This window comes from Meriones unguiculatus, chromosome 5, assembly GCF_030254825.1.
Source record: "Meriones unguiculatus strain TT.TT164.6M chromosome 5, Bangor_MerUng_6.1, whole genome shotgun sequence".
NCBI lineage: Eukaryota > Metazoa > Chordata > Mammalia > Rodentia > Muridae > Meriones > Meriones unguiculatus.
In genome coordinates this window covers 103,365,126-103,388,046 of record NC_083353.1, presented here as the reverse complement: position 1 = coordinate 103,388,046, position 22,921 = coordinate 103,365,126, and the positions used below count along the sequence as shown (strand labels likewise).

The 22,921-nt window shown below is 50.7% G+C and overlaps 1 protein-coding gene across 3 annotated transcripts; it reads left to right on the top strand.

Annotated features, from left to right (window-relative positions):
• The first annotated feature begins 2,140 nt into the window (after window positions 1-2,140).
• On the top strand, window positions 2,141-22,144 carry Oxtr (oxytocin receptor). Of its 3 annotated transcripts, XM_021636491.2 has the most exons (4): window positions 4,341-4,595; window positions 5,154-5,306; window positions 5,393-6,449; window positions 18,504-22,144. In XM_021636491.2, exons 3-4 carry the CDS (start codon window positions 5,534-5,536, stop codon window positions 18,749-18,751), a joined length of 1,164 nt encoding a protein of 387 aa, XP_021492166.1. In that variant the 5' UTR covers window positions 4,341-4,595; window positions 5,154-5,306; window positions 5,393-5,533; the 3' UTR covers window positions 18,752-22,144. The 3 variants fall into 3 exon arrangements, with proteins under 3 accessions (XP_060239871.1, XP_021492166.1, XP_060239870.1); XM_060383888.1 differs by lacking the exon at window positions 4,341-4,595 and adding an exon at window positions 2,141-2,351 and having other exon boundaries at window positions 5,154-6,449; XM_060383887.1 differs by having other exon boundaries at window positions 5,154-6,449.
• The last annotated feature ends 777 nt before the right edge of the window (window positions 22,145-22,921 follow it).

The following is a 22,921-nucleotide window of genomic DNA, read 5'->3' as shown; positions in this document are numbered from 1 at the left end:
CCAGGTCTTCAGCCCTGCAGCGGCTTTTGATTCTTCTGTTGTCATTTGTCCCCTCCTGATCTGTGCCCCATGCTGATGGAACATATCAACACATCCCGTCATTTCTTCTCTTCAACCCCAATTCTCAGACAAGAGATCAAAGCCCCTTGACACACTGGCCAGGTCTCATGGCCTGGCACCTGGCTATCTTTGCTCCACTCCAGCCATGCTCACCTTGCTGAGCCAGATGTGTGCCACTGAGAAAGTCACTTCTCATCTTGGAACCTCATCCGAAGAGCAGACATCATAAGGCCAAGCGCCCTGCATCTAAGGAGGCTCCCAGTCACTTCTAAGCAACTCTAAACTCTCAGGTTCTTCTCCTCCAAAGATGAACAAATCCCAAAGATCTTGATTCACAATAAACCTTTTCTTCTTTGAAAGAACAGCTTGATTTTATTATAAGCTTCCCAATTCTCCAACAAAATCTTTCCTCTCTGCTTTTTTTTTCCTGCTGTCTTAGCCCAGGTCAACATCATCCAACTAGAGAGATGTACATCTGAGACACTCATTAGTGAAATCTGTGCTGTTATACCCAATGGGAAGCCTCCTTTCTTATCTCAGCCATCAATTCCTCTCGGGAAGAATGGCACATGCATATGAATGACAAAGTATCTTACAAGGAGGCCTCCTTCATCTCCGTTCCAGGAAACAAGTTTCCCAGAAGCAAGGACCTGGCCCCCGTGGTTGATTTATTGAAGGATGTTCTCCAGAACCCACCAGTCATTTTTCTGGTCACACTTTTATTGATAGGCACAGATGACAGGGAAAATAATGGGCGTATTTACAAAGGCCAGGGAGGCACTCATCACCAAAATGGGACCATTCATGTTATAAAGGGAATCTGTGGCCATCTGCTGAGCCTCAGAAATTGGTATCTTTTCTGAGGGGCCCAGGTGGTCAGGAAGGGGCCCCCTGAAGTGAGAACTTGGTGTACCCAGCACACCAATTAGGTTAGAATGCACTGCATACCTCTATCCCTATATACTTTGTCTCACTGAACTAAAAAGACATCTGAGCTCCATTGGTGATAAAGATGGAGGTTAATTGTGTATTTCTACAGGGTACTCATGGAATGGGGATTGTTAGCATGGGAAAAAAAGAGTCAAGTCACACAGGACTTCAGCTGTTTGTAAAACACTCCTCATATACACTAATTCTTGTTTGCCTGCACAGCCTCAAGAGGTCAACATTTGGGGAAACTGAATCTTAAGAGAGGTTCATTGAATTGGTCATTCAAGCAGTAGGCAGTTAAACACACACAGTAATGCTTACCATAGTGAGTTAAGGATTCTCTCCAATACAAAAGTCTGTTTTTCTTTCTTTCATTCTCTAAGGAACTCGGAAATGAAAACACAGGGTGAGGGGTCCAAAATGATGCTGGCTGGGAGAATAATTCAAGTTATAGCTGCAAGCTGGCCTTGAAACACAACCACCCACTGAACTTCCCAGGCCAGTCCAATCCATGGGTTCGGCTGTCCCTGGCTTCTTGCTGGCAGTAACAAATGGAGAAGGCCAAGGGCAAGGCTGCCCGCAGCAGGGAGATTGTGGCAGGCCTGAGTGAGTTACTGCCTCCTCCAGGAGGCAGGAGCCCAAGCAGAGATGACTTCAGGCAGAGAAGGGGCTGGAGGCAGGACCGCTCATTTCCTCACCGACTGTGGAGAGGCTAAATGTTCCAGAACTGGAGAGCTACTGGGCTACTAAACCCTAGGACCCATCCCCTGGGTTGGGGGGTACCACAGGGCTCATTCCTCAGAAAGGAGGTCTTCCCCAGGTGATGATCCTGCTCTTAAGAGAGTGAAACAACCACGGGAAATGTTTATTTCTCTTTCCTTTCCTCCTCCATCACTCCACGGTTAATGAGTGCCCAGGGAAAGCCCATTCCACTGTGTCCTGAGCCTTTTGAAGCACCAGTGCAATACCCACCCTGCTCAGTCCCTGAGGTGGGGAGGGGTACGCAAGCGCAATGGTGGGATTTCCTATGTGACATTTTATTTTGGGTGGACTATGGTTTGTGATCAGACATTCTTCTGGCTGTCTCTGTGGGAGTGAGAGTGTCTTTAGGGGATACTATTAATATTGAATTGAAAGTTTTTGAGTGGAGTGGATTGCCCGATTGCACCCCAGTGACAATGGGCTTCCTCTAACCACTTGAAGGTCCTATGCAAACCCAAGAACGGCCTCCCACGATCAAGAAAGTGCCCTCTGCCTTGGAATGCAGCAGCATCTCTGCCCTAGAGTTCCAGATGACCAGCCAACCCTGCAGACTTGGGGCTTGCCAGCCTCAACAACACACAAGCCAATTCCTTAAATAAGTAAGTTTCTTACACATATGGGGTCTTTAAAAAACAAAACAAAACCAAAAAACCAAGGTGTCACCATGTTGCTCTTGTTGGCCTAGAACTCACTATGTTAACTAGGCTGGACTTGAACTCACAGAGATCTACATGCTTATGTCTCCCGAGTGCTGGGATTAAAGATGTGCACCACCAAGTCCAGCTGATGTGTGTGTGTGTGTGGGGGGGGCTATGTGTATCAGACTTTGTTCTTGGTGAGTCAAAAAGAGTGAGGCAGAAAAACAAAAAAAGAACTACACTTTCTGTTAGTGTTGTTGCTCAAGGCTAAACTTATAAGTTGAGCACCATCATGGGAAGCATTTCTTCCAGTGCTTGGGGAACACAGTTACTATTTAAATCTACTCTTCAAGAGGCCATTGAGGCCCTTCAGCATTCCCCTTCCTCCAGGGGAAGAGGAGGCTGGCTTCTGCAAGCCCAGCACTTTCCTTCCCAGATGTCCCAGTCAGGAGCTTGCCAGGCAAATCCTCCCTCACCCCATGGATAGCCATGGGTGAAGCAGGATTATATTACCTGCTGAAGCAATGCCCCCTCTCCCCTCATTGCATTTTAGAAAGGAAGGAGGGCTGAGGAGATGGCTTAGTGGGTAAAGCAAGTGGGTAAGGTGATGCCTCAAATCCCCCGAAACCATGAAAACACCATGCATGTTAGCATGCTCCTGTCATCCCAATACTCCCATGACAAGATGGGAGACAGAGACAGGGGAATCTCTGGGATCTTCCAGGCCAGCCAGCCTGGCTTATACAGCAATAGACAACCGAGAGTCTGTCTCAAACAAGGTGGAAAATTAGAACTAACACTTGAGGTTGTGTTCTGACCTCCCCATGTGGGCCATGGCATAAATGCCCCCTTCTCCCCCCCTGAGTCCTTGACTGTTGGAGCTGCTGCAGCTCTGGGGGTACACAGAAGGAAAACCGGGGGCTTAGGTTAGGCCACTTCTTGCCTGAGTCTTCTGTAACCTTAGTCTGTCATCCCTGTGACAGATTCTATTGGTAACATTGTGATGCAATCCCAAAGTAAGAAGACCATAGCCTTTGCCTCATGCTCAGGGGATGCCTGCTCTCAGGGGATCTTCAGGATCCCCTGAAGCAGGGCCCTGGGAGACTCTGCTCCTAAGACATCGTGGCAAAGTGCTGTAATTGTGGATTCAGGAAACACTGCCCTTGGCTCCCTTAATTTTCTCCACAAAATTAGAAGAGGGAGAAATAAAATGTCAGAAACACACATTTAATTCATGTTCATTTCTCAGTGCCATCCCTTTCTGTTCCTGTTTTGGTCCTTGGTCACTGTAAATCAGTTAAAAAAATGGTTTCAAATAGAAAAGGACAAGGAAGTGGGGGAGCAGCTCTTCACATTTAATCTTCCTCTGGCGCCAGTTAGGATTTTAATTTTGAAGCATGGTAGGAAGGCAGAGGTGGCCTTTGGCCCACTGAGAGGCAGAATAATCTTAAACGTGGGGGGTGGGATGGGAGTACTGTATGTGTGTGTGTGTGTGTGTGTGAGAGAGAGAGAGAGAGAGAGAGAGAGAGAGAGAGAGATAGAGAGATCTTCCATCACTTAAAAATGAAGATTTCTCCCAGGGCTGGTGGAGGAGCAAGTATTTCCAATCCCTCTTTAATGGGCATATAAGCAAAACCATTCGAGAGCAATGTCTTACCTGAGCTCTCTTTAAAAAGATGAGAAGAAAAAAACACCTGAAAAGGTGTAGAAATGTGACTTCATTAAAATTTACTCAAGGAAAAACGTCACTCTCCAAGGCTCTTATATCTCTGAGAATGTCGGGAGCTAAACCAAGAAAGGAAGAAGCTAGGAGGGGTTAGTTGGGAGTTTTAAACTACTATGAAACAAATCTGAGGGACTCCCAGGCTAGCTAGCTGCACCCAGCAATCTGGGATCGCCACGGCCGGCTTGCTCTGCCCCCTAGCGGACGCATCCGGTGCCGCAGCTCCGACTGCGGGAAAGCCGGCCGCCTTCAGACAAGCGCCGCGTGCAGACGCGCTCTCCGCTTGCCATGGGTCCGCAGCCCGCCACCAGCAAAGCCGCGGGCTAGGGGACTGCAAAGATCGACGCGGAGATCTACCGGCGGTGGCCCCGAAGGTGGCGCCGGCAGCTCTCCCGTCCAGGGCGCAGAGTCCGTGCATCCCCAAGGCCGTCCGCCGCGCTGCAACTTCCCCGGCGGCAGGCTGACCTGCGGGCTGGCTTCAGGTGGCTGGCTCGTGCGCCCCGTGGGGACAGGGTGGCCAGAACCAGTGGGAGCATCAGGCTCCGATTCCCCGAGAAAAGCGACAGGCTTGGACGAGGACGCAGAGCCCTCGACTGTCGGGGCTGCTGCAGCCATGAGGTTGCATGGGGGGTTCCCGCGAAAGAGGTCCCCTGAAGTCTGTGGCATAGTGGCCCTGCGTGGCGGGAGGGCGGGGGTGGGGGTGGGGAACGCTGCGCTTGCGGGCAGGAGTCCCTCCCGCGGCAAGCGGCGTCCGCAAGTTCTGGGAGCCAGGGCTCGAGCGTCTCGGAGGCTGGAGGGTAAGAAGGACGGGCTTCAGCAGGAGCTTTTGGGGAGCTGCGGGTAGATGGACCCCAGGTAAAGCTTACCAAGATGGGGGCTGGCTTCGGGGCTCCCTTAGGAGGCGGCTGTGCTAGGTGTCTTGAGGGGAGGGGAGAGGTGTAGGTTTGGGGGTTCCCCGGGTAGGGGCGGGGAGGCTCTCGGGGTGGGCGTCCCCGTCCTCGGGGGGAAAGCGGTCAATCGCGAGTCCCCTCTCTCCGCAGGCGGAGCGGCTGACCCCTTCCCCGGGACCCCAGCGCAAGGGCGTCTGCAGAGGCTCAAGAAGGCACCGCGACCCGGGATTCCCGCCGTCTCCACGGAGGAACCCCCACCGCCGAGCAGTTCCCACGGCTGGGCTGGCGCCCCGAGAGACTCAGGTAACTGCAGATTCCCAGCAAGGGGACTGGCGCGCGTCCCGAGCGCAGCGCAGCCGTCTTCTCACCGTCCTCCCGGCTCGTTTCAGGGCGGGAACGGCCAGGTCGGTGCCCCACCCCCCACCCCCGGGGGCTCCCGCAGGCACCTGGACGGCGCATCGGGCCCCGCCCCCCCTCGTGCCACGCTTTAAAGAGCCCGCAAGGCCAGCTGCTCCGTCGCGGTCACGGTCATGGAGGGCACGCCCGCAGCTAACTGGAGCACCGAGCCGGAGCTCGGGAGCGGCGCGCCACCGGGGGCGGAGGGGAACGGCACGGCCGGGCCGCCGCGGCGCAACGAGGCCCTGGCGCGGGTGGAGGTGGCGGTGCTGTGCCTCATTCTGTTCCTGGCCCTGAGCGGCAACACGTGCGTGCTGCTGGCGCTGCGCACCACGCGCCACAAGCACTCGCGCCTCTTCTTTTTCATGAAGCACCTGAGCATCGCCGACCTGGTGGTGGCGGTGTTCCAGGTGCTCCCGCAGCTGCTGTGGGACATCACCTTCCGCTTCTACGGGCCGGACCTGCTGTGCCGCCTGGTCAAGTACTTGCAGGTGGTGGGCATGTTCGCGTCCACCTACCTGCTGCTGCTCATGTCGCTCGACCGCTGCCTGGCCATCTGCCAGCCGCTGCGCTCGCTGCGCCGCCGGACTGACCGCCTGGCGGTGCTGGCGACGTGGCTCGGCTGCCTGGTGGCCAGCGCGCCGCAGGTGCACATCTTCTCGCTGCGCGAGGTGGCCGACGGCGTCTTTGACTGCTGGGCGGTCTTCATCCAGCCCTGGGGGCCTAAGGCCTACGTCACGTGGATCACGCTTGCCGTCTACATTGTGCCGGTCATCGTGCTGGCCGCCTGCTACGGCCTCATCAGCTACAAGATCTGGCAGAACTTGCGACTCAAGACGGCGGCGGCGGCGGCCGAGGGGAATGACGCCGCCGCCGGTGGGGCTGGGCGCGAGGCCTTGGCGCGGGTCAGCAGCGTCAAGCTCATCTCCAAGGCCAAGATCCGCACGGTGAAGATGACCTTCATCATCGTACTGGCCTTCATCGTGTGCTGGACGCCTTTCTTCTTCGTGCAGATGTGGAGCGTCTGGGACGTGAACGCGCCCAAGGAAGGTAGTGGGAGCAGGGTGGAGAGGGGAGGAGAGGGTGGCAGGGCTGGGCTCTAGTTCAGCTACCTCTGTTCTCCCAAGGTTTGGGGGTCTTCCTGGGCGGGGAGGGGGTAAGCTGCTTTCACATCATAACTCTCTGGTCCATAGACTTTGAGGAGGCCACTTCTCTGAGTCTCCAGGAGTACAGCATGGAAATACCCATGAAAGTACCAACTCTTGCCAGAGAGCAGACAGATTCCCCAGTACAGGCCTTGGGTAACTTTCAGTGCAAAATTCTTATTATGGAGGGGGAAACTGAGGTAGGTGGAGAGAGAGAGAGAGAGAGAGAGAGAGAGAGAGAGAGAGGTTTCCAGCCTGAGTAAGGGCCCAGGTTCCTACTTTGAGTTCACTTGATATTGAACTACTTTCAGTTTAAGTTGGCCTGGACTCAAAGTCAGCGGTGGATAGGGTCAACCTCAGGAAGGAACAGTTGGTCCAATGAAAGCTGAATGTGTCTCCCAAGGTACCTCTGGGGAGGTCAAGACAAGTCCCAGAGTGTCTTGTCTGGTGGAGGTAATGGAGAGGTGAGTGAGCACCTTAGAGGCCCTGGGCAGGGACAGGGCTGGGGTGTCCAGGACTAAGTCTTGTATTTAGGAGAGAGGAAGGGAGCCAAGAGGACAGTGGTCAGCTTTGACCGGAAGTCTGTGTGATTGCCACACGGGAGGGAAGGGCCACCGAGCTTATAGGATGGTGGCCTGCGTTTGTTAGAAGCCAGGAGGGGGCTGACTAGCACATTGGGAGGAAGGGGCCGGGGAAGGAGAGCAGCCCAGGCTGAGCACCAGGTGAAGCAGAGGTCCCTCAATCCCGCCAGCCCCAGTGGCTTATTTGGAAACAGCAGCAGCTACCATCACCAGTGGCCCTGCCTTACACTTTGCCTTCAAGGTTAGCACAGCCCACATCTGGGAAAGCCTGAGTCTCACTTCACAGGCCAAGCGGAAAGGACTCAGCTGTTCTAACCCTAGATAGTGCAAAATCTTACTATGGATATGATCACCACTGCTCCCAACACCAAATCCCTCTGCTTGGGAAGCTGGATTCCTGAACCAGGAAATGAAGAGCCACGACCAGAAAGCTGAGAGAGGTGCGAGACTGAAGTGGGACCTTCCATGTAAGGCTTCAGGCCTAGCCCCTTCCTCAGCAGGACTGGAGGATCCTAGCCCATGGCTGTGCAGAGGGAACTCCAGTACCAATGGCTGAAGATACTAGATGGTCACCTTGTCTGGGGGAATACCTGCTATTTTAGTAAGTTTTCTTGCCACTGTGACAAGAGCAAAGGGAAAAGGGCTCGTTTTGGCTCCCAGTTTGAGGGTACACGGTCTGTCACGGTGGGAAGGGGTAATGGCAGGCGTGGGGCAGCTGGTCACACGGCTTCCCCTGGCAGAAAGCAGGCAGAGATGAGAGCTGTTGCCCAGCTCCAATTCTCCTTATTCAGTTCAGGCCCAGCCCACAGATGGTACCACCCACGCTCAGGGTGTGTCTGTCTTCCCGGTGTAAACCCCTCTGGAAATGTCCCCTTCACGGGCATGTCCAGAGGTGTATCTCCTAAGTGACTCCACCTGACATCCGGTCCTGTCTCCTGCACTAACTGCTCTGAGATTCGGGGTCAGGACCCTTTTGTCCCATGACCCTCTGTGTCTAGCTCTGAGGATGAGGACAGTTTCTTGTAGTGTCTGTGGTAGGGATACCTTGGAGTGCTTTGTTCTTCAGCGACCTAGTCCTGCAGAAAGCCATGGGGAAGGTGGACACAGAGACACTGGGCAGGTTTTTCCTTCTTGGCCCTGGAACACTCTCCGTCTTTATTCTACAGGTGAAGCATTGAAATCTGATGGGCAGTTCTCAGCTGTCTTGGCTCCTGGAGGGGGAAGGTTGGGAGCATGTGTGTGCTTTTGGACAGCATGGAGCTGTCTCCCTGGGTTCTGCTGCAGGTGGCTTTAGCTCTCCAGCTCCCAAAGGTTTGGAATAATGTTGGAAACTAGGGAGTGAGGCTTGGTGCACAGCATTTCCCTTCTGACAGCTGTTCAAGTGGGAGAAGTGAGGAGGTAAAGGCAGCAGGGAGGCCTGGGATCTGGGAGCTTAGCCTGCTGCTTGGGGGACCTTAGATTTGGGCGGCTAAGCCTACAGCCTGGGCCACAGCATACTCTTTGCGGAGCCTAGGTTGAGGCTAGGCCTGGAACCTGTTTGCTTCCCCCCCCCCCCATCTTGTCATGGCAAGTTAGAAACTGAGAGCACCAAAAGGCTTCTCCTAGTGCCTGGGCTGTAAGGAGGATTCCCTAGGCTTCATTAGGCCCTGGTGGCAGAGGTTTTCATGCACAGGAAGGAGAAAGTCCCCATCAGAGACTTGCTGCCTGTAGCACTGGGGCATTTCAAACAGCTATGACAGAGAGAGACTCCCTTTCTGGGTATCAGCTTGGGTTAAGTGAGGACTTAGCTGAATGCTTGCCCGTGCATCACCTGTGTGTGCCTGGATGCCCTCTGGTTCTCATCAAACTCAGCAAGATTAGCCCAGGCTGAATATGAGCAGAGTGAAGCCCAGAGAGGCGATGCTTCCAGGACAGTGCTGAGTCGGGAGTAGGAATAGGATCTGATCCTGAGTAATCTCCCACTGGAGATGGACAGGCTGAATTGTCCCCCACTGCACCCCAGTGAGGGAAACCTCAGCATCAGGATTTTCTGGGCACTTGTCAAGGTGCTGGTTTGTGGACCCCATTGCAGACCCACGGGAATAGAGGAGACACTGTCTCTCTGGCTCCATCATCCTGACATCCCGGGTTTTTCTGTGCCTCACCCCACCATGCCCCTGCCAAAAACATGTTGCTTTCTGCACTCTGGGCTCAAAACCCCCATTGCTTGGGCCCCTAAAGCCTTGCACAGTCTCTATTATCTTAGCCACAACCCTCATTGTTTGCTCCTTTCTCTTCCCATCACTGCCTTCTTGGCTAGAAGCATGACTTTTCACCTCACCACTCTTCGTAGTTTGGGACAGATCACCTGTGTGTATGTGATTGTGTGTACGTATGTACACACGAGAGTGTCCACATGTGTGTATGGGTGTTAAGACAAGTCTGTGTATGCATGTATTCAAGTGGTTATGAGTGCATGAGTGAAGGTATGTGTGTGTGTTTGTTTATCCATGTGTTTATGTGGGTGTAGGCTTGTGGTTGAATGTCTGTGTATGTACATTCATTTTGGCATGTGTTTGTATGTGTATGTGTTGGGTGTTCATGTGGGTATTGTATAATTGTGTTTGCCATTGTGCATGTGTTTTGGTTCATGTTGGTCTGGGTAAATATGCATGTACTCATTGTGTGTTTGTTATTTCATTTATATGTAGGCATGTGTGTATGATGTGTGTTTGTGTGTGTGTGGGTTCATGTGGGATGTAGGGTGCATTAATGTGGCTGCATGTATTGTGTGTGTGTGAATGCTATGTTCACATGAGAGTGGGTACATGTGTATGAACGGTTATGATATGTGTTTAGGTTCCCATGTGCTTACATACATGTGAATGTGGAGGCCAGAGGTCAGCCTTATGCAGTGGCTCAGGTGCCTTCCACCTTGTCTTTGAGACACCATCTCTCACTGGCCTGGAACCCACTGATTCAGGTACGCTGATTGGCCGGTGAGATCCCCTGTCTCCATCTCCTCAGCAGTGGGATTGTGAGCACAAACCGCTGTGAGTGCTGCCGACCTAACTCAGGCTGCTGTGCATGGAAGGCAAACCCCTCACCATCTGAGCTGTCTCTGCAGCCTATTGTGATGTCTGCTTCTGAAAAATAAGAAACAATTTTTAACACGTTCAGGGCCTTAGGGAGCCAGGTTTTGAGAGCAGGACTAGCATGGTGGGCCCGGCCCGGGTAGTGGGTGGCAGCCAGCTGGCCTGGGGTGCTGAGAAGTAGGGCAAGAGATGGAGGAGCGAGTGTTACTTCCCCACAGTGGGAAGGCTGATGGGGAAAGCCTAGTTGTGGTCTTGGAAGTGTCCTAGCTGGAACCTTGGGAGAGAAGAAGAGCACAAGTATCTAAAGCATCCTTCTCCTGGGCTGCTTGCTCCTGGGTCCTATCCACTGGGAACAGCTTTTGCTTGTCCGCTCAATCAGTTCTTGGCCAGGAGATGGCGCTTCTGAACCAGGCCTCTGTCCCCTTAGCCCCACCTCAGACCTGAACAATCACACTGGCTTGTTCTCTCTCTCTCTCCACTCACTTAATTTACCCAGAGGGAATTGCATTTGAGTCCAGTCACCTTGTTAGCTGGCCATGTCCTGTCATCTAACAGGGAGATTGTCTTTTTGCCTCTCCGAGGTGCTGGAGGAGGTGGCCGATTTATCAAGGCTTCCTGTCTGTTAATTTCATGCTTCAATTCAGGTCAGTCCCTTATCGACCTCTTCTCATTTTCCAGTCCCTGCTTTCAGCCAGGGACACAGTCATAAGCGGGACATAGTCCTCAGCCGAGGAGTATAAAAGAAATAACAAGAACGTGATGGGATGATTCCACACTAGGAAAATTCATTTACCATGTCATGTGACTGTTCATAGAAGGCAGTGGCTGATTCTGTATTCCCCCCACCCCCACCCAAGGTGGGGGAATCAGGAAGGTTTCAAAGAGGAAGCAATGTTTGAAAAGGTTTCTGAGGATTGAATAGGAGCTTGCTGTACAATGAAGCAAGTGCACACTCATAGCTGAAAGCATCGGACAGATACTTTATTATTATTTCTCTTGATTCTCTATCCATATGATTTGGGATAGTTGGAAAGCAATTTTAGTTGTACAAAAATCGCTGAGGTCCTGGTTAAAAGGCATACCGAAGGTGAAGCCTGAGAGCCTGCATCTTTGGCACTTGTGCAGGTGATGCTAAGTGATACACATGAAGCCAACCATCTGTTACGTTGTTGAGTAACAGAGCCTTATGATGTCATCTGTGACCTGAGCCTACCACTCGACTCCCATACCCTTCCATATGAACCATTCTTTGAGAATGGGGTGGCGTAGACTATGCAGAAAGATCTGGCTTTTTTTCTTCAGCCCAACCCAATAGCCTCACATGTTGGCCAGATGTGACCAGAGCCTGAACAAAGGCCATTTTTAACCTCAGTAACCCAGATGTTCCTTATTCCAGCCCTGAGATGTGTGAGGCTGGTACACCACAGAGAGCTTTAGAACGGTCATAATTGTAGAAGTTCAGTCTTTGCAAAGATGCGTTCTGTGGCATATCCTGGGACCCCATCTTTATGTAAAGATACATTTCAAAAGAATATTTTGAAAGCCTGCCAGAGCTCTCCTGCGAACCTCCACGAGTCCCTGTAGTAATAGGGGTTCCCCTCCTGTTCTACATAGTCTGGGGGTGGTCTTGCCCGGGAGGCTAGCTTCCTGGCTGGGAATTTTAGGGAGTGGCCAGTGGATGTAAGTCAGAGGAGGGGGGCATCAGCCTTTGTTTACACTGTGTGTGAATGCCTGGGTTGCCTCAGGAACAGCACGGCCTTCAGAGGCTGTGGCCAGCTGCCTACCAGCTGTCCGGGGATAATCTGGGCCCTTAATGCAGGGCATACTGAGTGCCCGGAAGTCCAAAAGGGGGAGTTTTAGGGGTGTGAGTAAAGCTGGTCTGGTGGAGATGGAATGCCTGGGGCTGCATCCCCCTCTCCCACAGCCGTCTGCCTCTTGCCCCCCATGAATCATAACTATGAGGCAAATGACTTGCTAGTCAGGTTCATGGCACCCAGATCCCGACTCTGGCTAGTGGTGTTTCGTGGCTTCTGCCCATGCTCCTGCCTGGTAGTAGGAGCCCCCACTCCTAGGTGTTCCCAGACTCTAGCACGTCTAGCCTCTCTCCCAAATGCTGCCACGCTCATTTGGTCCACTGTTGGCCATTTCACACAATGTGTGAATCCCTGTGCCCAGGAACTTGATGAGTCCACATGTGTCCCCAGTGCCAACTTAGACCTGGCAAGGATAAATTAATTGGATTCAGAGGGTGGATCGATGTTTGATCTCTTCCTCCCCGAGGCAGCTCCTGGGCAAATGGATGGCTCAGCACTCCCACTCATCTTCCCTTCCTGGCAGGGACTAGCCATACAAGGTTGATAGCCTGGGCCCGTGCCCAAGACCTTTGCTCATGGGGAGGGCGTGATTTTTATTTCAGGAGAGTGGGAGACAGGATTTCATAGCTGGCTCTTCTGATGAGTCCCCTGAAAGCCTGCCCATCTTACCTGCAGAAATCCACCCTGCTGGGCTAATTATGTTTCTGGCAGTAAAAGTTTCTACAAATAGGCTCTCATGAGTTTTTCTTGTATATACAGCTGATCCCAGGACTCTAGTTTTTCTTTTAATTTTTGAGAAGTTCTAAAGGAAAAAGAATTAAGGGCAGTTTCTTTAACCTCTGGTCAGAATCCCTGCCCTTGGACTTAAATGAATGACAACAGTTGATCCCATCTTTGATCCTTTAGACATAGTAACAGGAAGTCCTTTCACTGTAGCTTTAAGACCCTTTCTATTTTCTGACTTTGCTGTGTGGCCTTCACTGTCCAGATGAGGAAAGCAACAGGCAGAGGGTAGATGTGGTTCAGAGAGGGACCGAGGGATTCAGACCTGGGGGTTTGGGAGAAATCTTGTATTCCAGACATGTCCTTCCTCAGAGTAGTTTCTCCCAGACTCAGGTCTCCTCCTGTGAACTGGTTCCCTACCCAGTCAGCCTTTGTGCATGCCTCCATCCTGGCTTCTATATCTCTCTCATCTCTGTCCCGACTCCACGATGCCCATCTTCTGGGAAGTGTGACAGGAGGCCAGGCTTACAAGCATCTTGCAATGTGGAATGTCCCTGAAAGAAAGATAAGTGAAGGCTGGGTTCCTGGCCTTTGGGCATCTTTATTGAGAATTTATGAGATGTAGCCCCTCTTCTGTCCAAAGGCAACAAGGTGCTCTCACTGCGAGCACTGAGTATCCTGCACTCTGGCAGCCGAAGAGTGAGCTCTGAGTCCTGGAGGGGTGACACTGCAGCATCCCCTTCTTGAAGAGATGGTACCACACCATCCTCTTCTTGAATGGCTGGGACTGCAGCATCCTCTTGCTGAAAGGGTGGGGCCACAGTATTTTATATCCTGCTACACTTGCTTAAAGGCAGTGACTAGGTCAGTCAATACCCTTAGAATGCACACATATCCAACCTTTTGGCTTCTCTGGGCAGCACCGGACAAACAAAAAAAATTGTCTCTTGGGCTACGTGTTTAGATTTCAAGGATGTCCAGTCCACAGCCTGCAGAACATACATATGTTTATCTTAGGGAACACTGAGGCATGGTGTTGTCACCGACAGAGTTCATACTTGAGTACTGCACAGTCAAGCTTCTAAAAAAAAATAGGATGATGTCTTAAGTACTTTTACAACTTTGTGTCGGAGTGCATTCACAGCCTTCCTGGGCTGCTTATAGCCTGTGGGCTGTAGGCTGGATGCCCCTGTAAGCATTAGCCAGCTGGTCTGCATGTTGGGAAAGAAGATAAGCATGGGCAGAATCTCAGTGTGGGGGAGCACCAGGGGATGAGGCAGCCCTGGGCCTCCAGGCTGCGGGGCTGGGAAGCAGAGGGCAGAGGGGGCAACTAAGAGCAGCCCTGGCTTATGCCCCCGATGAAGCAAGTCTTGGCGCTTCACAGCGATGGAGGTTCCCCAAATCTGCAGCACAAGGTTAGATATTGCCAGGTCACAGGGTAAGACCGTTCAAGCCAAGGGGGCTTCCGTCCACTGTGAGTTATTTGTTCTGTGGCGGAGCTGAGACCCTATCTCTAAGTGCCTAAAACTACCAGAAACTGACAAGCTGGTGGAGTTGGGATGTTTTCACTGTGAAGGCTTCGGCACAAGTGTTAACATGTCTGCTGGCCTTTATGGCCAGAAAGCCACAACTCTGGAAGTAGTCAGTGACAGACACAGCCACATGGCTGTGGAGCTTCCAGAAGCTCAGCCACGGAGTTCTGCATCTTCACCCCCTCCAGAGTGCTTCACATTCCCTTGCTCAGGGAACACACAAAGGCCTATTTTCCACGTAGGGGGCTAACACTGTTGGGGATTACAAAAGCACCCTGCCCATCAAGTGCGTCCCTGTCATTGTAGCAGTGATGGTGGCCATGAGGAGGCTGTTCTTGCTGTTAAGGAATTTGAATTCTGAAATTCCCATGCTTGTCAGCCATGCCAGTGTCTTGCAACATTCCCTTGAAGAACGCTCTTGCTCCCCATCTCACAGACGAGAAATTCAAGGTGCAGAGATGTTGAGTAACTCCCCCAAGAACGCACAGCTCCAAAATATAGAGCCAGATCCTTGTCCAGATCTGTGTGACGTAGAAGCAAAGGCACAGTTCAATTCTGCTGGTGTGTCGGAAGGGAGGAGCTTCTTCCTGTGGCCCACGTTGCTCTGGGGTTTGCGCCCTCCTCCAGTGCCTTCAGCATCTACCCGTTTACACCTGCCCCTCCTATAGGCACTCCACCAAAAGTCAAAGACCACCTGATTTTTTTTTTTTCTATAAGGGGTCAGATGACAACTACTTTAGGCTTGTGGGGTTCAAGGTCCTGTTCACAAACTGTTCAACTCTGCCCCTGAAGTACAAAAGCAGCCATAGAAAGCCTGTGAGTGGGTGGCCATGAATACATTCTAATAACACTTAAAAAAAAAAAAAAAACAGAATGCAGGCAGACTTTAGCCAGTGAGCCATAGTTTGCTGACTCTGGATCTGTGCTTGGGGTCATTGGTTAGAAGGATAAGGATCTCACTGGAAACATTGAAGTCTTCTCCCAAGCTCTTAACTCTAGGGACTCTATATTTGTCCTAGAAACAGGGATATTCTTTCCATGGTCCACAAGCCAGCCTGAGCCTTGGTTTGGGGGCTGAGATTTGCTAACATGAGAATGAGAACCCATTTTCTTTTTTTAAAATTTATTTATTTTTAAAATTAATTACAGTTTATTCATTCTGTATCCCAGTTATAGCCCCTTCCCTTGTCCCCTCCCAATCCTACTCTCCCTCCCTCATCTCCTCCTATGTCCTTCCCCAAGTCCACTGATAGGGGAGGTCCTCCTCCCCTTCCATCTGACTCTAGCCTATCAGATGGTCTCATCAGGACTGGCTGCACTGTATTCCTCTGTGGCCTGGTAAGGCTGCTCCCCCCCTCAGGGTGAGGTGATCAAAGAGCAGGCCAATCAGTTCATGTCAGAGGCAGTCCCTCTTCCCATCACTATGTAACTCACTTGGACACTAAACTGCCATGGGCTACATCTGTGCAGGAGTTCTAGGTTATCTCCATGCATGGTACTTGGTTGGAGTATGAGTCTCTGGGAAGACCCCTGTGTTCAAATTTTCTGGTTCTGTTGCTCTCCTTGTGGGGTTCCTGTCCTCTCCAGATCTTATTATTTCCCACTTCTTACATAAGATTCCCTGCACGTTGCCCAACAGTTGCTCATAAGTGTCAGCGTCTGCTTTGATAGTCTGCAGGGCAGAGCCTTTCAGAGGCCCTCTGTGGCAGTAGAACCTATTTTCAAAAGGAACCAGTTTCATTACTTCCGGGTGTGAAGGTGCCGTGTGTGCCGTCGATGAGGTCACCTCCCGTCTCTGGCACCACTCCCTTCATCTGTAAACTGGGGTGCAGACCTCTCTGGAAGCCTTGGACAGAGGTGCTGACAGTCAGCCTGCCTGCATGCTCGCATGCCCCTCCAGAAACAGCGCTGTGCCACGGGCTGACAATGTTTTCATGCTTCGGTCATTCTAAATGCAAAACCAGGATGCCAGTCTCTTCAGAGGATCCACATCCAAGACACCTAGAACCAGAGGTGTTTCTCTGGATTTTAGAATATTTACACAAAAGCAACAGTCTGTCTTGGGTGGGGCCTGAGTCTGACCATGAGATTCACACATGCTTCATGTATGCCTTGCACATGCAGCCGAAAGGGAATTTTACTCAGGGCTTGGGTTTTGACTGATGCTACCGTATGATGTCAGGTGTGACACTTTCCAGTTGGGGAGTCATGTCAACATACAAAAACTTTCTAATTTGGGAGCCCTTGAAACGCTGGGCCGTCTCATCAGGCTTGCTCAGCCTGTACTTCGTAATTATACACAGCGCGGGGCGGCTGGTGCCTTTGGGTTTGGCTAAGAGTCTCTCTCTTCTTTCACCTCCATACTTCTCTGGGGCTGACAGATTGTTTCATTGTGTTTGGCCTTTATTGATTCTTGCCTCCTTTATGATTATGAACATACTCTATTTTCAGTCTGTGGGCGACTTTAACCTTGAGGCATCCTACCAGTGTTTCTCATCTTCCCTTTACCCAGCCAAACTGAAAGCCAACAGAAAATTCTCTTTAATAAAAATAAGGAATCTGATCATATCGGCTTTTCTTCCTCTGTTGTTCTCTATTTGTTACTCTTTTCATTTTAGGGATTGGATGTCCCTATTTGGTTTCTTTTTTTTTAATTTAAATTTATTTTTTATAATTTATTCATTTTACATCCCAGTTGTAGCCCCTCCCTCATCTCTTCCCAGTCCAACCCTCCCTCCTTCCCCCACCCCCCTTCCCTAGTCATCAGTAAGGGGGAGGTCTCCTCCCCTACCATCTGACCTCAGCCTATCAAGTCTCATTAGGGCTGCCTGCATTCTCTTCCTCTGTGGCCTGGCAAGGGCCCCATACCAGAGGGAAGTGATCAAAGAGCAGGCAATAGAATCCATGTCAAAGACAGCCTCTGCTCCCCTTACTTGGGAACCCATCTATTTGGATTTCTAAAAACTCTCTTGCAAGATTCACTCTTATCTATCTGTCTGTCTGTCTGTCTGTCTGTCTGTCTATCTATCTATCTATTATCTGTTTGTATAGTAGCTTGTTTCTTGTTTCTTGCTAACTGGCACACAAATGAACTGGATCAGCAGCTCTTAAACTTGGCTGCCATTCAGGATCCCCAACAGCTTGTTCTACCACTGCCGAGCCCCTTCCTAAGGGCCTGAGCACCTGCATTTCATCCAGGTTCCCAGGAGCTGCTGTGCCCCACAGTGTTCATTCTGAGAGCCACTCAGGCCTCCCAGCTGCTCCTCCTCCCTGCCTGGTGGGGACTTCACTGGCAGCCTCTGTTGTTTGCACCCCAGCCCTGCCACTCCAGCCTCCCAGGGAAAATCCCACCCAGGGGTTGAGAGCTTAACTTCTGGTGTCTTGGAAGTTTTCCAAAAAATGAAAAACAGTGGGTTTGCCCAGCCCCTGAGGGGCTCTTCCTTCCTGAGTGATGAGGGCAAGGCAGAAATCCTTACTTTCATTGTTATTTTCCTCCAGGGTTTCTAGAGAAGCTGCTCAGACTAATCCCTTGTCAGAAACAGTCTCCAGTCTGTGAAAGAAACCCAGGTTTTTTTTTTGTTTGTTTGTTTGTTTTTTGTTTTTTGTTTTCCTTCTGCTTGAAGGTTCCTGGGAGTAAGTCCGTCTCTTCATTCTGGTGTCCACAGTGGGTGCCCGGCATGAGGTGATAGCCATTACCTCTTACTAGGCACTCCTGTGGACCTGGCACTCTTCGTGCCTTGCTGGCTTCCAGGCAGCTTGGAAAATTCTCATTGTTTCATGTAAAGATGAAGGAACTGAAGCTTCCAATTACATATAGTGTTTGGTACTGGCTGGGCTATGCAAATGAAGGCTGGCATCTCCTGGCCACCCCTGTGTTCTTTCCCATCCATGTAGCAGGCACTCAGGCATTTGCTGGGTGAAGGATGGGGGAACAAGTGTCTGTGATGTGGACAGCACCTGCTGAAGGACAGAGGACTTTAGTGCCTTGGGAAGCTGGAGTTAAGAGCAAGGGTGAGGTAGCTTTAGGGCTGTGCTGTGCCCTGGTTAGATCGGGGAGTGGACCCTGAGCAAGGATGTGGGAGAAAACACACCGCGCTGTGTTGGCACCTTGTCTTGTAATCCAGCCTGTGATACCTGGGATAGCTGTTGCCGGGGCAACCATGGCTGAGTCAGGAGGGTCTGAGATGGATCCAGAGTGACTCCTTCTTCTCCTTCCCTCCCAACCCACCCTGCAGCTTCTGCCTTCATCATCGCCATGCTCTTGGCCAGCCTCAACAGCTGTTGCAATCCCTGGATCTACATGCTCTTCACAGGCCACCTCTTCCACGAACTCGTGCAGCGCTTCCTCTGCTGCTCTGCCGGTTCCCTGAAGGGCGGCCGGCCTGGAGAGACAAGCGTCAGCAAGAAAAGCAACTCATCCACCTTTGTCCTGAGCCGCCGCAGCTCCAGCCAGAGGAGCTGTTCTCAGCCATCATCAGCATGAGCCACAGGCCTGGCCTAGCCTCTGGGTTGTGCGGACTCTGGTCTTCCCCCCTGGTGGCCGTGCATGGAGCTGTATAAGGTGCCTATTGGTGTGTGACCCTCCTCTTTTTGGGATAGCTAGGGTGTGACTTGAAGTGGGGAATTGTCTCTATGGGAAATGATAGGGTCACTCAGCCATCAGAGGGTCACCTGGATACCCACCTTCTTTCTTCCTTCCTTCCTTCCTTCCTTCCTTCCTTCCTTCCTTCCTTCCTCCTTCCTTCCTTCCTCCTTCCTTCCTTCCTTCCTTCCTTCCTTCCTTCCTTCTTTCTTTCTTTCTTTCTTTCTTTCTTTCTTTCTTTCTTTCTTCTTTTTTTTTTTCTTTCTTCTTTTTCTTTTACTTGTTTATTCTGGGATCTTGTGAAAGGCAGTATGCCTAGGATTGGTGGCCAGTTATGTGAGGAAACCCAGTGGGCTGGGATGAGGAATGCAGATGCAAAGTGGTGCTAATTCCCTTCTGACCTGAGTCGTGTGGCCAGATCTTAGTATCCTTAGGGATCAGTTTGTCCCAAGAAATAACTGGGAACTGTAAACTGAACTGTGAGGCCACCTCCTCAGGAAGGCAATGAGAACATGGACTGAAATGTTGAAGAAGCTTATGCTTGACAAATATTGGGGAAGGAAAAAAGAAATGAGAGCCATCCAAGAGAGAGAGGAGGAGAGCTGTTTGTACACAGCATTGACCCACACATTCACGGTCCTCAGGAACACACACATGCAAAAGTGTATATGTACACACATGCACATAGCCCTTCTTCCTTTCCTACCCTCTCTCTCTCTCTCTCTCTCTCTTTGGAGCTGACAGATGAATAGCAAAGTTACTGCCAGATCAATGTACAAAAATCATTGATATTTCCTTATATTGTTGTGACCAATAAGAAAGTGAACTTAAGAGACTATCCATAAAAGTGCCAGAATAAATACAGGAGGGCTAGGGTTAACAGAGAAAATGGAAGCCTTGTGCCCTCACATCTGCATACAGCACCGAAAGACTAAAGAAATGGAGCCACCTTGTGCTTATGAATCAGAGATGAAATATTGTTGGACAGATTTGATATAATCCTCATCAAAATGCTAGCTGGCTTCTACAAAAATTGATAAACTGATCCTAAAATTCCCAAGGAGATGGGAATTGGGGTGATCAAAATGCTTCGGAATTTGTGGTGGGTGCACGATTCTGAGAACATATTGAAAAATCACTGAACCAGGGGCTGAGGAGCTGGCTCACTCAGCGAAGTGTCTGCTGAGCAAGGATGAGGGCCTGACTTCAGATACCTGCCATTCACACAGAAGCCAGGCTCAGTGGTGTGTGCCTGTAACCTCAGCCCCAAGGGAGGAGACAGGTGGATCGCAGAGACTTGCTGGCCAGCCTAGCAGATTGATCAGCTTCAAGTTCAGCAAAGGTCTCTATCTCAAAGTAAACAAGCAAATAAATAAAAATAAGGTGGAGAGTGATGGAGAAAAACATCTGAAGTTGAGCTTTGGTCTCTACATGTACATGTGGATATACACACACTTACATGCAAGCAGACACCCCTACACACACACACACAAAAAAAAAAAAAACCCACTGAACTATATTCACTTTGTGAAAAAAAAAAAAAAAAAGTTCAAGAGCCGAATTCTGAAAAAAAACCAAAATGATGGATGAATTTCATGGTCCATCTTCCTTGGTCTTTCTCCTGTGACTCATCACCTCCAAGTGTCTGAAGGAGAGGCTGGCTCTATTCTGGCCTGTGAAAACTGTGATCACCCTTATCTGGCTTTAACAAAGGCCCAAGGGACACTCTGCAGCTGCCGTGCCCTGTCTTCTTTAGAACAGCAATTCCCCAGGAGTCTCAAAGGTTTTGTTTATCTGATAAGCATGCTCTCAAATGTCCTCTCAGCCTTGAGGGCAGGATATGACTGTGTCTCAGAAATACCTTCGGTCATTAAATTGAAAAGTGGCTTTCGGTCTGTGGCTGGTCACCATGCACTCTGGAGCACCTTTGAAATACCCAGACCCATTTCTGGACTTACTGAGATATATCAAGAGCACTTTCAAAAAGCCTCAAATCTGCAGATTCAGTTTGCCACCCCCCTCCCAATTTCTAAGCGCATTTTTCTTCTTCCATCCTGCAGTATTTGCCCAGACCCACACATATATCTGTATGTACACCTGTACACGTGACTGCGAGCCATACAGTCCACTGTTCAGGGAGGAGGGAGGGAGCATTGTGCCGCCTTGTTCGGCACCCACCATTTAGGGCAAGCTGGTTGGCCCCAGCCGGAGACGGAGGCAATGGCACTTATGTACCCGGCGCCATCGCATAGTAGTCCCACTCCTGCGTTGCAGTATCATCACCAGCTAGTCCTGGATCTTTGAGAATCTAGCAGGGTTCTGAAGCTTTGGGGTGTCAGTGCCTATGTTCTAGATCACCCTGGGTACACATACGGCAGGAGGGTGGGGCCTGTTGGCGTCTGTGTCTTGCAGCTGTCCCGATCCCTTGTTGTTCACTGAGAAGTTGCCATCCTTAGAGCCAACAGGGGTTGTGGTAGGGGTCAAGGGAACAGTGACTCAGCTATTCCGACCAGGGGGCCACAGTGATCCTGAGAGCCCCAGAGGGCATGAAAACATATTGGCATGCTGCGGTTGTCATTCTACTTGAAAGCTCTAGCTGGTACCTTGAGGCTTGTTATGGTTCTGACACCTGTGCCTATGTCATAATAAGTGACAACTGCCTTCATCAGCAACCTTGGATTGGTTCCCCCTGTCCCAATCTCACTGGAGAATACTTTCACCTTTTCTTGTTATTTCCCCAACCAAAGCTTAGGATCTCTAGGGGTTCAAGACACTCCCCCAATCCTGTGGCCTGTGTTCTCCTTCCTCAGATACCCACACCTGACATCTGCAACGTCCTTTCCTATTTTCCAACCTGTTTCCAGTCCTTGTGCAGGGCTGGAGGTCGTATTAAATCGGAGCATGCTGAATGTTCTGGAACGTTTCATTGTTCTGACCACAAGAAGTCAAGAGTGCAAACAGGGAGGGTTATTTAGGCCCTGAAAAAAAATCTACATTTAAAAATCTGTGGTCTTCTTTTGGGACAAACCTGAGTCATCACTCCAGAAGGCATGAGGGGACATCAGTGCAGGCTGCCAGAATGATCATCCTGGCTTCAGCGTGTAACTGTTTTGTATTCAATTGCAATGAGATGCCACTTAGCTCACAGTGTGAACACTTTGGCATGGCTCTTCCATGGACTGTGTGGTGCCCCGTGTCCCCTGCATCTGGTGAGTGACTTGGCCAATCCTGAAATGCCTGCTTTACCAGCTGCTTCATAAAAGGTGCACTTAATAAACATTTTTTTTCTATATATTCCATTGCCTTTTTCCTCCCTCCCAAGAACAGTGACCTGTCATATCAATTTCTCTGGCAGGCTCCAGGGTCCCCTTCTGCTGATTACAGCTGCATAGGCTGTGGCAGGGGCTGGAGGGGGACCTGTTATCATTCTCTGGAGTCCTAGGTGTGCTTGTCTGTTTGTGAAAGGATGCAAGGATCTTGGACCAAACCCCTAGTGGGATTTGTCAAACCCGTTGTGTGCTGTGGTCTAACTGGAGATTTGGGATTCTTTAGTGTCATCTTGGAGGGACCAAGCTCCCAGGGGGGAAATGTGGGGAGAGCAGTCTGAGAACTGGGTTGCTAAGGTTTGGTGTTTGTTAATGCTCTGGGGGAGAAAGAGAAGTGTTGCAAGTTCACACTATTACTTTTATTTTCACAGCTAGCTCAGATAGGAATACCCTGGGCCTCAGGCACTCCTGATGTCTATTAGTGCTGAGGGTGTATATTTTGGGCTCAGTGTTTTCTGAGCCAGAGGGGAGGTTCCAAGAAGTTTGAGGTTGGGGCCTATCCTCAGCAGTGCCTGGGGTCCTCACCTGCCCTCAATCTTCCTCAGCAAACGTCATTTGAAAATAATCTCCAGTCAGCGTGGTGGCACATGCCTGTAATCCCAGCACTCAGGGAGGCAGAGGCAGGACGATCTGTGTGAGTTTGAGGCTAGTCTGGTCTACAAATAGAGTCCAGTACAGCCAAGGCTACACAGAAACCCTGTCTCGAAAAACAAACAAACAAAACAAAAATCACCTTGTATGGGAG